Below are 12137 nucleotides of genomic sequence, written 5' to 3' on the forward strand. Positions count from 1 at the left end.
TTTTTATTGATTATGGTATCACATAATTGTCCTCATCCCCCCATTCCCATCCCAAATCCCTCCCTACATATGCCCTTTCCCATTGATATTTCTATCTTTCCCTCTCCTTTCCTCTCTGAAATCAATAAAAAATATATTTTAAAAAATAAAACACAACTGAGGCCTAGATGTTATCTTCAGGGAGGAAAAAGCCAGGGGCTCAAACTGCCTGACCAGCGACACGAAAGTCCGGGTCCAGACCGGGCCAGTGCTATGCCGGGGGGGACAGGCTGCCGGGGCAGGGCTCCTGTCTCCCAGTTTTGCCGCTTGCTGCGCATCCGGGGCTTTCTGCCTGGGACCGTCTGTATCTGGCCCATCGTCCTGGCCCCGGAGTCTAACACTGAGTCTGTCAGGTTTTCCCCTCTGTGGATGGGGCCAGATTATCACTCATGTTTTGTAAACTGGTCAAGAGAAGATGGTGCTCCCAGCCCCGCTTGCTGAGAAGCCAGGGGCAGGATGGGGCCTGGGAGACCCGGCGCCAGGGCCAGGCCCGGTGTGGCAGAGCCGGGGCGCTGAGATGGGTGTTTTGTTTTGAGGCTCTGGGTCACGGCTCACCGTCTGGCTCCGCTCTGAGTGGCTCAGTGCCCTGCGGGCTGCCTGCCAGAGACGGTCAGGCGGCCATGGCTTGAAGGTCAGAGAATGAAGGGCCAGCTTCCCAGAACCCCAACGAGTGTCTGAGAACCACAGGTGCTGTATTTCACCAGCGGGTGCCTGTGCCGCAGGATGCAGAAGCTGGTCCCCTCTGGCCAGCCTGGCCTCCCCACCCCTGTCTTCCTCCGCTGCTCTAACCCCTGCCTCCCTCTGGCCCCGCAGATGAGGACGTGCACATGTGGTGCCCCTCAACGCAAGAGGTCATGGAGGTGGTCTGCGGCCTGGGCACCCACAGCCCTGCTCTGTGCCCGCAGGGGCCCTTTCCACGCGGCAGGAGGTGAGTGCAGTCCCTCCCCCCGTCCTCCCTCGCTGGCACGGGCCTCGGTTCAGACCCATTGAGATGTGTACGCTGAGTAGGACCAGGTTCTTCCATGCCAGTTACGCCTCAGTACAAATGTCGAGAAACAAAACAAAGTAGTACCTCACAAAGAAGCATTCTTCTAAAAATATATCCATGCTGGGAAATATTAATCTAAAGTATATCCTATTCTATAAACGAAACACAACCATTCATTGCACAAAGTTATCGATTTCATTATTTGTGGAATGATCCTCAGCTCAGTAAGCATTTATAAGCTAGAAAAAGAAAGATTTCTTCTGACTTTTTATATAAAATTATATGCATTTTTTTAAATAAAAAGTTACTAGCCTGGGCAGCATGGCTCAGTGGTTGAGCATCAACCTATGAACTAGGAGGTCACAGTTTGATTCCTGGTCAGGACACATGCCCGGGTTGTGGGCTTGATCCCCAGTGTGGGGTGTGCAGGAGGCAGCCAATCAATGATTCTCATCATTGATGTTTCTCTCTCCTCCTTCCTGTGTGAAATCAATAAAAATATATTTTTTAAAAGTTACTAAAAAAAAAAAGTTACTAAACTCGGGGAAGCGGAGCCTGAGGGAATCACTCGACAGCCCCACACGAGTCCCCGAGAGCCTCATGCGTGAACGACCAGGCTCCCAGCCCTGGCGGTACAGAGAGAACAGGCCCACGCGGCTTGCTGCTTTGGTTGGCATCTCTTCTGCCCCTTCCTGATCAGAGCCCCCGCTCTCCCAAGACACGCCCAGCCTCTTCAGTCCATCCCCAGCCTCCGGGGGCTCACCCTGGTGGTCAGCAGGGCACAGTAGCTCGGGACTCCACCATGCTCCCCTGTGTGCGGTGCCCTCTGTGCACTGGGCCGGGGTCCCTGCCCTTTGGGCAAAGCCATACAACACCCTTCAGTTGGATGGACAGTGACGAGACCTGGGCTGTGAAAGCCGTACAGGTTATGGCCCACCTAACCTCTTTCTGGAAAATTCATTCAACATCTCTCAAATATGTTGGTTTGAGATACAACAGAGTGTGCAGAACCCTGAGCAGCTGTTCCATGGGAGCCCTCCCGCGGACAGCCCCTCACCCCGGAAGGTGCTGGGACCGATGTCCATCGCAGAGAAGGCCCACGCTTCCTGAAGAATCGCTTCCACGGCCGTGATCAGTGATCATCTGCCACCAGCCCACACGGCTCTGCCGGGACTGCCTGCGCGTGCCCGCCTGCGCTCAGCCCCCACTCGCCCCAGCCTCTTCCCAGCCCAGAGCCACCGCCACCCCACCCCCAGGATGAGTCAGGAGAGAACAGCCCTCAGAAAACAGCACGCATCAGAAGTGGGGGTGCTGTGGGCTCAGAGAGCCTGGCTGGAGACATGACACTCAGTCACTCTGCGCTCAGAGCCATGCCCCCCCCCCCCCCCCCCCCCGTGGCTTCCTGCGCGGATGCTTCAGGACAAACCCCTGTGCTGGGAGGCCGGGGAGGCAGGCAGCGGGCCTGGAACTGTGGCCCTTTAGACGTGTCCCCAGATTCCCGGGAACAGGCCCAGCACACAGACGTCCTTACCAGGTGCGGTCAGCCTGTGCAGGAGGCGGGCGAGCCCGGTGGTCCTCAGACCAGGCCCAGGAGCCACCAGAGCCGCGTGACAGCCCGGCTCCTTCCCTGGCCCGCACCTTGGGCTTGCGGCTGGCGCCGTTTCCCCAGAGCAGTTAGAGCTGGCGCCAAGGAGCAGGCGGTGGCCACGGGGCTCCCTGTCCCTGGGCCGTAAGAGCCGTACGAGACCTGGGAGGCGTATCTGCCTGACACAGCCTCCTCAGAGGAGCAGACGGCCTGGACGCCCCCTGTGGCCGCGGGGGCGGGGGCGAGGGTGCTCAGGTGTTTTGGGGGGCGGGGGGCGGGTACCGGGGGAGCTGGCTGGCTGCTGTGCTTGGGGAGGCGCTGGGGGTCGCGGTGGGAAGATGACATGTCGTGTTGGGGGAGTTGGGGCTCAGGAAGCAGGTTCCAGCATCTCCTCCAGCAAGGGCATGGCATCCTTCGCGGATACACGGGTCACAGGAGCCCCAGAGGGCCGGCCACCTTCTCCCACCGCCTCCTCCTCTTCTCCTGACCCGGCTCAGAGCAGGCCCGCCGGCCAGCTGGGTCCGCACCAGGAACCGCTCTTCTCTGCCGGCTTCAGGGACGCCCATCTCGGGCAGAGCGGACGCTGGGTCTCCTGCGGGCACCCCAGGGCCCGTGACCCACGGCTGGAAGCAGGGCTGGGCGTGTGCCGGCCGCGGCTTGGCTGCCTTTCCCGCCGCCGTGAGAACTCGCCTCTGCCATCTGCTCTTACTCTCAGATTTCCTCACACCGTCAGCATCCCCGGGACGCCCGCGATGTCCTCTCGGAAAGACATGGCCCCTGCGGGGGCACGTGGAAGGTCTGCTGTCCGCCTCTTGCAATCGCCCTCTGGCCAAGATGGGACAGAGGAGGGCGGAGAGGCGTCGGGAGGGCCTTGGGGTGTGGAGCGGGGAAGGAGGGGCCAGTGTGGCGCTGAACGAGAGCCCCGGCCTCAGAGGCACTGAGTCACGGGCTCCTGAGTCCACCTGGGAGGAGAGGGAGGGCCGCGGGGACCCGGCTGGGCCTCCGGGGCCGCTTCCGGAGACAAAGCCGGGAGCCCTGCGCGGACACAGGCCTGCCTCCGGGCCAGGAGGCCTGCAGCCGGCCCGGGCTGGCCGCCCCCACGTGGCCTGGGAGAGGACATGAGAGGACAACTGTCCACTGAAAGGGCCCCGCAGGCCAGGGGCCTCCTCGCCCTACAGCAGCTCTGGGGTGTGGGGGGCAGTATCCCACTTACCCTCCTTCTGCTGAGAAGCCGCAGCCCTGCAGACAGTAACTGTTGTTTATCAGCTCTTGGGAAAAACAAAATGGGGCTGGCTCTCCAGATGACCTGAGACATTTATAATTCTTTCCAAAAAAGAAAGACTCCGTGGGTCACTGTGACCCAGACCCAGCTCCTGGTGCTGCTCGGGGGCCGTGAGCCCGAACCTCGCCGGAGGAAGGCGGCCCGGACGGGCTGCTTCGCATGGACTCCCGTGGGCCCTCAGCCCTGCGGGAGGGGCCGGGCCGACCCTGTGCTCGTGGTGCCCGCGGGAGCACGTGGAGGCCCCGGACCTCCCAGCACAGCCGTCAGACGCCACGTTTCAGTCAGGTGGCTCTTCAGAGGGAGGGGAGGACCCCGCTCTACCTGTTGCTCCCCAGGAGAGGTCACAGGGAGGCGGAGTACTTTCCAGGAGGCCGTCCCTCTCCCTGGGGGGGTCTGTCCCTCTCCCTGGGGGGCCGTCCCTCTCCCTGGGGGGCTGTCCCTCTCCCTGGGGGGCCGTCCCTCTCCCTGGGGGGGGCTGTCCCTCTCCCCGGGGGGTCTGTCCCTCTCCCTGGGGGGCCGTCCCTCTCCCTGGGGGGCCGTCCCTCTCACTGGGGGGGCTGTCCCTCTCCCTGGGGGGCCGTCCCTCTCCCTGGGGGGGTCTATCCCTCTCCCTGGGGGGCCGTCCCTCTCCCTGGGGGGCCGTCCCTCTCCCTGGGGGGCCGTCCCTCTCCCTGGGGGGCCGTCCCTCTCCCTGGGGGGGGCTGTCCCTCTCACTGGGGGGGGCTGTCCCTCTCCCTGGGGGGCTGTCCCTCTCCCTGGGGGGCCGTCCCTCTCCCTGGGGGGCCATCCCTCTCCCTGGGGGGCCGTCCCTCTCACAGGGGGGGGCTGTTCCTCTCCCTGGGGGGCCGTCCCTCTCCCTGGGGGGCCGTCCCTCTCCCTGGGGGGCCGTCCCTCTCCCTGGGGGGCTGTCCCTCTTCCTGGGGGGCCGTCCCTCTCCCTGGGGGGCCGTCCCTCTCCCTGGGGGTGGGGGGCTGTCCCTCTCCCTGGGGGGCTGTCCCTCTCCCTGGGGGGCCGTCTCTCTCCCTGGGGGGCCGTCCCTCTCCCTGGGGGGCCGTCCCTCTCCCTGGGGGGGGCTGTCCCTCTCCCGGGGGGGGCTGTCCCTCTCCCTGGGGGGCTGTCCCTCTCACTGGGGGGGGCTGTCCCTGGGGGGCTGTCCCTCTCCCTGGGGGGGGGCTGTCCCTCTCCCTGGGGGGCTGGCTCCCTCCTGGGAGGAGTGGGCTCTGTCACAGCCACGTCCCCCTCGGTGTCACCAGGTGCTGCACTCCACCTGCCTGGGCACCACGCTGTGTGAAAGCCCGCCCTCCACAGAGGCAGCATGCGCACTCTGACGCCCCCTTCTGGGAGTCTGGAAGCCCCCCACTTGCCGGCTGTGAGCTCAGGCTGCTCCCGCTGATCCCCTCGGACTGACAGCCCAGCCCGTTTCCCAGTGTAAATGCCGCCCCCTCCCTGCCCTGATCCACGGGACCCAGCCCTCGCCCGCGCCCCAGCGAGGATGTTGGCACCGATGTTGCCTAGACTGGGTCTCCTTCTTGCCATAGAAGCAGTGCCAATGCCACGTAGGGAGAGCAGAGGCCTCCCCGGAGCGCGGGGGGAGCAGGGCGGGGTCGGCAGCGCTGTCATCGGCGCCTTCGTCCAGCGAGGCCGGCAGCCCCAGGCTGGGCCGCACGGGGGGAACGTGGGTGAGACAGGGGCATAAACTCGCCTCACTTCTTGGACCTCATAAGGACACACTTGGCCGCAGGGAGAAGGCACCTGCCGCCCTGAGTGTGACTCTAGTCCTGGACCGTTTGCTATGGCCCTGGCCTCTGACTGTCCCTGGGCTCCCGCCCTCGGGGCAGGGGCCGTGCTGGGCTCCAGCGCCCGCCTGACAGTGTGCCCCTGGGAGGGTTTTCCTCGCTCCTGCTCTGATGGTCACCTGCCTTACTGACTGGAGGTGCAGCTCTGTGTCCGGAGCACACGTCTCCACGCCTGGATGGACAGAGAAAACGCCTCTGAGGACGGCTGTGGGGCCGTGGGGCACGGCTTTCTGCTGCCCAAGCCCCAGGAAGCTGCAGCTGGAGGCCTGGCCGGAGTGGAGCCGCAGGCTGACCCCGTGTCCACAGGCTGGCCGTCACTTCACTCCAAGCCAGGTGTGACAGGCTGCAGCCTCGTCCAGAGGAAGCAGGCTGCCTGCTGACCGTGAGAGAGCTCAGGAGCTCCGCCTGCCCAGCCAGGCCTGTGACCACAGCAGCCCGCCCCCCAGCGTCTGGGGGACACCCTCCTGAGAGACCCTGAGCCCCAACCACCGAGCTGAGTTGCTTCTCTTCCTGCCCCCAGGACCTGTGTGAGATAATAAACGTCGTCCTGCCTTCGTGTCTGGGGAGTCTGTTCACAGCAGTAGCGACTGGCACAGCAGGTCCCGGCCGAGCGGATGGGCTCTGGGCTTTGTGTTCGTGAGCAAGTGCGGCCCTCCGCCTCAGTTCCCCCTGGTGCCCATCCCCATTCCCTTCCCTTTGTCTCTGCCTTAGAGCGCTTGCCAGTGAGGCCAGCCCGGGCTGGCGTGAGCTGCAGGACACTCGCCAGGAGACCGCCTTGGACATCAGCCTGAGCTACATCTATAAGGTGAGTCACATGGCTGCCTCCATGCCCCATCCTGGCCCGCCCCACAGGCCAGCCCCGGGAGTGCCACCCAGCACCCACAGGCCGGGCACCCTCCACGCCACCACCTGCCACTGAGGCCCGTGGGGCCTGCACTCGCCTCCCTGCTTATCCCGGCTCCTCCCCAACGCAACAAGGTGCTCACATGCGACCCCTCCTGTGCCCTGTCGCCCAGGAAGGCCCTCATGCCGTCGTGTTCTCTGCTCCCCAGTTCCTGACGCTGTGTGCCCAGGCGCAGCCCAGCGCCAGCCCTGACGGAGACCTCCTGGACCTGATGGAGCTGCTGTGCAGAGCCGGCCTGGACGTGCGGCTGCGCCTGCTGCCCAACGCCGACCTGCAGCAGCTGCTGCTCCTGCTCCTGCAGAACGTCCGCGAGTGGCCGGGGAAGGTACGCCCTGCCCAGCCCGCCCTCCTCTCCGGCCCCCGGTGCCCCTCACGCCCCAGAGGGGGTGGCGTGCTCGGAGGTCACGAGGTCATGGCGATGCCAGGGGCCCTCCCTCCTGTCCCTGCCTCCGTGCTGGTCCTCTGACCCTCTGCCCTCCCTCGCCCTCGGTGCTGGCTTCCCCACAGCTCCAGCAGCTGTGCCGCGCCCTGAGCTCGGTGTCCGACCACCACCACAACCTGCTGGCCGTCGTGCAGTTCTTCCCGGACGTGACCTCCCGCAGCAGGTGGGTGCAGCGCCTCCCTCTGACTCAGCCGGCCCTGCCGGTGGGTGGGGGATCCAGAGCCATCCCGCCAGTCTCAGCAAACCTCCCACCCTCACGGCCTCTGACACCCCGGGGAAAGGACTAAAAACAGCACTCACTAATGAGTTCATTACAGAGGGGAAAGCGAATCTCCTTACTGTGGTTTGATTAGCAAAGCAATTGTCTCGCACAGTTAGCGGTGACTGGGGGCCCCGCCCTCCTCTGAATCCCTCCCGTTGGTGAAGGGTTCCTTCTGGTCTCTGCCCTCCCACCCGCCTCTCACGCTCGGTTTATCGTTTGCTGGCTGGCACTGCAGTGGGCTCTGCCCAGGTGATCTGTGTTCCCGTGTGGGGCTGGGCCCTCCGGGGACAGGTCCCTTCCCAGCCATGCCGCATCCGCCCGAGAATAGCGCCCCCCACTGCTGAGCCGGAGCAAGCTCAGCCACGGGGAGATGCGCCCCCGCTAGACCTGGCCCCCCTCGCCTCGCTGCTTCCTTCTGTCACGATGGCCGATGGCCGCAGTCTCGGGCGCAGTGCCCTTCCCTCAGCAGGCCCTCCCCAGCCCCGCTGCGCTCCTGGCTGGTCCGCTTGCAGCTCCTCCCGCCTAGAACGACACCCCTGCCCGCCCTTGTAACCTGGCCTGGCCTGGGGTCCCCCTCGGGAGGGCCTCAGCCTTCAGGGCGCCCCCACCGGGCCAGCCCCTGCAGCTCCTTCCCGGGGGCTGCTGGGAACGTGGAGCTCTAACTCAGCTTCATGTCCCCGGACCTAGCGGGGCCTGACCACCTGAGCCCAGTGCAGTCCTGAGATGGCGGCTCATCTCCTTCCTCCAGCTCTGGCCGAAGGAGAGGAGGCCTCCCTACGGTCCTGAAAGGGGAGTTTTTGCTCCATATTTCAAAGAACTGGGCTGTACATGCATCCTGTACATATACATACATACATACACATACATGTGTACATGCACGTGCACACTCAGGAGGAACACAGCTGCAGTGTTCCCTAGTGGACGGACGTATGATCAGGCCCTGGATACCCCTCCAGTGGCTTCCCATGTATATGAACTTTGCACACTTATTCATAGTTCTTTTTTATATATTTATATTGGTTTCAGAGAGGAAGAGAGAAATAGAAACATCAATGATAGGACTCATTGATTTGCTGCCTCTGGCAGGCCCCCCACCAGGGATGGAGTCCACTCCTGGGCATGTGCCCTGACCGGGAACTGAGCCATGACCTCCTGGTTCACAGGTCGACACTCACACCGAGTGTCACACGGCCGAGCTATTTAATGATTTTTCTAAGGTTTTGCTCCGGGACATTTTGAACGTATACAGAAGTAGAGACTGGCTCCACACACCTTGTTCCATCTCAGCAGACGTTCCTATGGCCTTGGTGACTCCGTCCGCCCTCTCCTGCTCTCCCCCCTCTCCTGCCCGGATCCTCGGGAAACAGATCCCAGATCTGTTTCTGGTTCTGGTTCTGACGGTATCCCTGCTTCCTGTGCGCGTGTGTGTGTTAACGTAATAGTTATCACACAGGACATCCAGCGGTAAAGGAACCACCACCAAAGAGTGAGTCACTTCCCCGTCTCAATCCCCCGAGGCTCCGCGTCAGGCCGGGGGGGGGGGTCCTGCCAAGACGCCTGTGAGGCCTGGGGATGCGGCCCCGCCGCTGCGCGCCCTCGCTGCCCCTGGGCACACGGGGACTTCCGTCCAGTGTCCCCTCTTTCCGGCACAGCCCGCCCCCACGCTGGCAGGGATCACACTTTCACATCCCTCTGGTCTCCGCCAAAACGTCGCCTCCTCACAGAGACCGCAGCTGGCCATCCTCCCCACGCGCTGCCTCCTCCGGCCTCCAGACCTGAGTGTCTTCGCTTCCTCCTGACCTACCAAATGCCAAACGCTCCTGGCATTTGTCCGCATGTTCCCTCCCCTGCCCCTCGGAGCTCGCTCCCTGCAGGTCCCCGCCTGGACCGTGGTGGAGGGGCCTGTCTCCTGAGCACCGTGAACCCGTGCGGCCAGGCGGGCCTCCCTCCTCTGCCTGGGACGGAGAGGCATGCGCTTTGGGCTCTGTCTTTAAGGGAAGGGCCTGCTGTTCCTCGGCGCTGGGCATCCTTCCTGAGCTGCGGGAAAGCCCTCGTGCTCCCTGCACAGAGCCGTGTCACCTCCTGGGAGCCGGCGGGCACCGGGCAGGTGCTGCTGTGCACGGAGCCCAGGAAGCAGCCGCCCACTCCGCCCCGGGACCTTCCTGCTCTCCCTGCCCGCGCCCTGGGCTCCCCACTGTTTTCAAGCCCCGTTTCTCACCTCCCTCGGACTCCAGAGCCCCGGGGTCCTCTCACACAGCCCTTTCTGCCTGGAGCAGCCGGTCCTGAGCCCGGCGGGGAGCTGGCTGATGAAGCAGACTTACTCCTCTGCCTTCAGCGTTTATTCTCTGCTGGCTTTTCCCTCCTCAGCAAAGCGTTGCCCTCGTGAGTCTCCACCCCCGTCCTCCACCTCCTGCTGCATCTTTCCTCCCCGCTTCCTCTTGCTTCTTGTCTGAGCTGGACACCTGCTGGATTCCTCAGAGCTCAGAGTGTTGTAGGGGGTTCCCACCGGGGAAGACATTCAGAACATTCTAGAACGAGGCAGCCAACGTGTAAAAATGCCCTCAGTATTTCAGAAGGGTTCAACATTTGGAGGAACAAGAAGCAAAGGCGAAGGTCATGTTGGAGGTCAGGGGGCCATGCTGGAGCTGGGAGGTGAAGCAAAGGAAACCAGCCCGGAGCGGAGTGAGGGGCGTGGCTGCAGGGGCGGGCTCACGTCCGGGGGGGGGGGGTGTGTAGGGAGGTGGTCCGAGTGACTGACGAGCCAGAAGTGGACAAGACGTACCCGCCGGCACCAGCCTCTCCTCGGCGGCTGTCACCAGTGACCTGATGGCTCTTTCTCTTGAACAGTGTCTCGTCCAGCCTCTTCCCTACTCCACAGACCCCTCCTGATCCCTCCCTGTCCGCATCCCTTCTCCAGTCGGTCAGTCCGTCAGTCCGTCACTGATTGCCCTCCAGCCTGCTGTGCGTCAGAATTCTGCCCCAGGCCGCTTCCTGCAGCGGGCATGTCCAGGGCCTTCTGGCCGGGCCCTGTGCTTTCTGTCTGGTGGGGAACTCGGACGCCCAGCCCGGCTGCCGGAGTCTTGCTGCCTCCCCAGCCCACCCCAGGGGTGTCTCTGCGGAAGCTGTCACTTTCCCCGGGGCTGGGCCCTCCCTCGGGAGCCGCCTGGTGATGGGTACAAAGGCCCCACTCCCGTGTCTCTGAAGGACCTCGCCAGCCCCAGGGCTCCTTTGGGGTCAGCTTTGCCATGAGCATCGCAGCCTGGCTCCCCCTTGGCCCAGCCTGCTTCCTTCTCTCCCCCAGGGTGGTCCTGACCTGCGACCACCCATTCCCTCACGGCTTCGGCGCCAGCACAGGCAGGGCTGCCAAGGCGACAGCTGCGGCCAGGCTTCCCTGTGCGGGCAGCCTTCCCAGCTGCGCGTGCGTGAAGCAGTCTCCTCCTGCCCAGGAGGGCCACCCCTCCCAGCGCCCACGGCCCCTGGTGGCGTTAGCACCTGCCCACCACCTGAAGCCTGGCGGTGCAGGCACCTTCTGTCCCGCCAGGCCCCCCATCCCCACGCTGGGCAATCCGCGTCCTCCTTGTCATCCTACCGTGGCTGCCACCGCTCCGGCTCAGCTACCAGCCGGGCCTTCTGCCAGGGACTCGCTCTGTCCCGCAGTGTGACCGTCACGCACATCCGCCGTGTCACTCATGCTTACCACCCCCGAGGCTTCGGTCCTGTGGATGAAGTTAAACAGCCGCCTCACATATGAGGGCCTCTGGGCCTCTCCCAGTTCACCTTCTCCCTCCTCCGCCCCCACCCCCTCAGGCTGCCACGCTCCAGCCACGTCCTAAATCTTTGCGGCCACCAAAACCACAAGCATCGTCTCTAAGCTTTTTGACATCTGTTCTCTCTTCTTCTTTTTTTAAATATATTTTATTGGTTTTTTACAGAGAGGAAGGGAGAGAGATAGAGAGCTAGAAACATTGATGAGAGAGAAACATCGATCAGCTGCCTCCTGCACAACCCCGACTGGGGATGTGCCTACAACCAAGGTACATGCCCTTGACCAGAATCGAACCTGGGCCCCTTCAGTCCGCAGACCGACGCTCTACCACTGAGCCAAGCCGGTTTTGGCTGTTCTCTCTTCTTTAAAAAAAAAAGTTTTTTAAAGAGGAAGGGGGGAGAGAAAGAGGAACATGGATTTGCTGCTCCGCCTACCTATACATTCATTGGTTGGTTCTTGTATGTGCCCACCCGGATCAGACCCCCAACCCCAAGACACTGGGACATGGTCCAACCAGCCAAGCCCCCAGCCAGCGCCCCCGCTCTGAGAGAAGCCTCTTCCCCGCTCCTCCCCGTTGTCTGGTAAACACTTCCTCACCCTCAAGACGAGGCTCTGAGCAAGCGTCTCCTCCTCCGAAACCTCCTGCCACAGCCTCTGTGGCCGGCGCCCTGGGCAGACCCCGTGGCTGGAGCCTGCCGAGAGGAGCGTGGCGCGGGGGAGCGGTGAGCATGCGGGGGAGCGGCGCTTCTGGAGGGCAGAACTCAAAAACTGGAGAGAGGTGATCTTTTAGTATCAGGCTCCAAAAACAAAGATTACATGTGGGCTAGGACAGTAGTTGGCAAACTCATTAGTCAACAGAGCCCAAAATCAACAGTACAACGATTGAAATGTCTTTTGAGAACCGAAAACAAACCTCTGTGCATGGGCCACGAAGTTTCAATTGCTCTGGATGTGCTCGCCCGCACGTGGTACTTCGTGTAAGAGCAAAGGAGCAAAAGAGCCGAATGTGGCTGAAGAGCTGCAGTTTGCTGACCACTGGGCTAGGAGATCCTGTGATACAACTGACTACGGCC

At 63.1% G+C, this 12137-nt stretch overlaps 1 protein-coding gene across 1 annotated transcript in view; it reads left to right on the forward strand.

Annotated features, from left to right (window-relative positions):
* The window catches only part of FAM178B (family with sequence similarity 178 member B), a gene marked incomplete at its 5' end in the record, with an annotated part of 47915 nt that overhangs the window by 2756 nt on the left and 33022 nt on the right, over window positions 1-12137 (forward strand). The window contains 4 exons of the mRNA XM_084900982.1: window positions 853-967; window positions 6402-6495; window positions 6743-6919; window positions 7102-7199. Of these exons, the coding sequence (XP_084757108.1) occupies window positions 853-967; window positions 6402-6495; window positions 6743-6919; window positions 7102-7199 (484 nt within the window). The remainder of the gene's footprint in view (window positions 1-852; window positions 968-6401; window positions 6496-6742; window positions 6920-7101; window positions 7200-12137) is intronic.

This window comes from Pipistrellus hanaki (assembly GCF_964339955.1).
Source record: "Pipistrellus hanaki genome assembly, chromosome: 12".
Classification (NCBI taxonomy): Eukaryota; Metazoa; Chordata; class Mammalia; order Chiroptera; family Vespertilionidae; genus Pipistrellus; species Pipistrellus hanaki.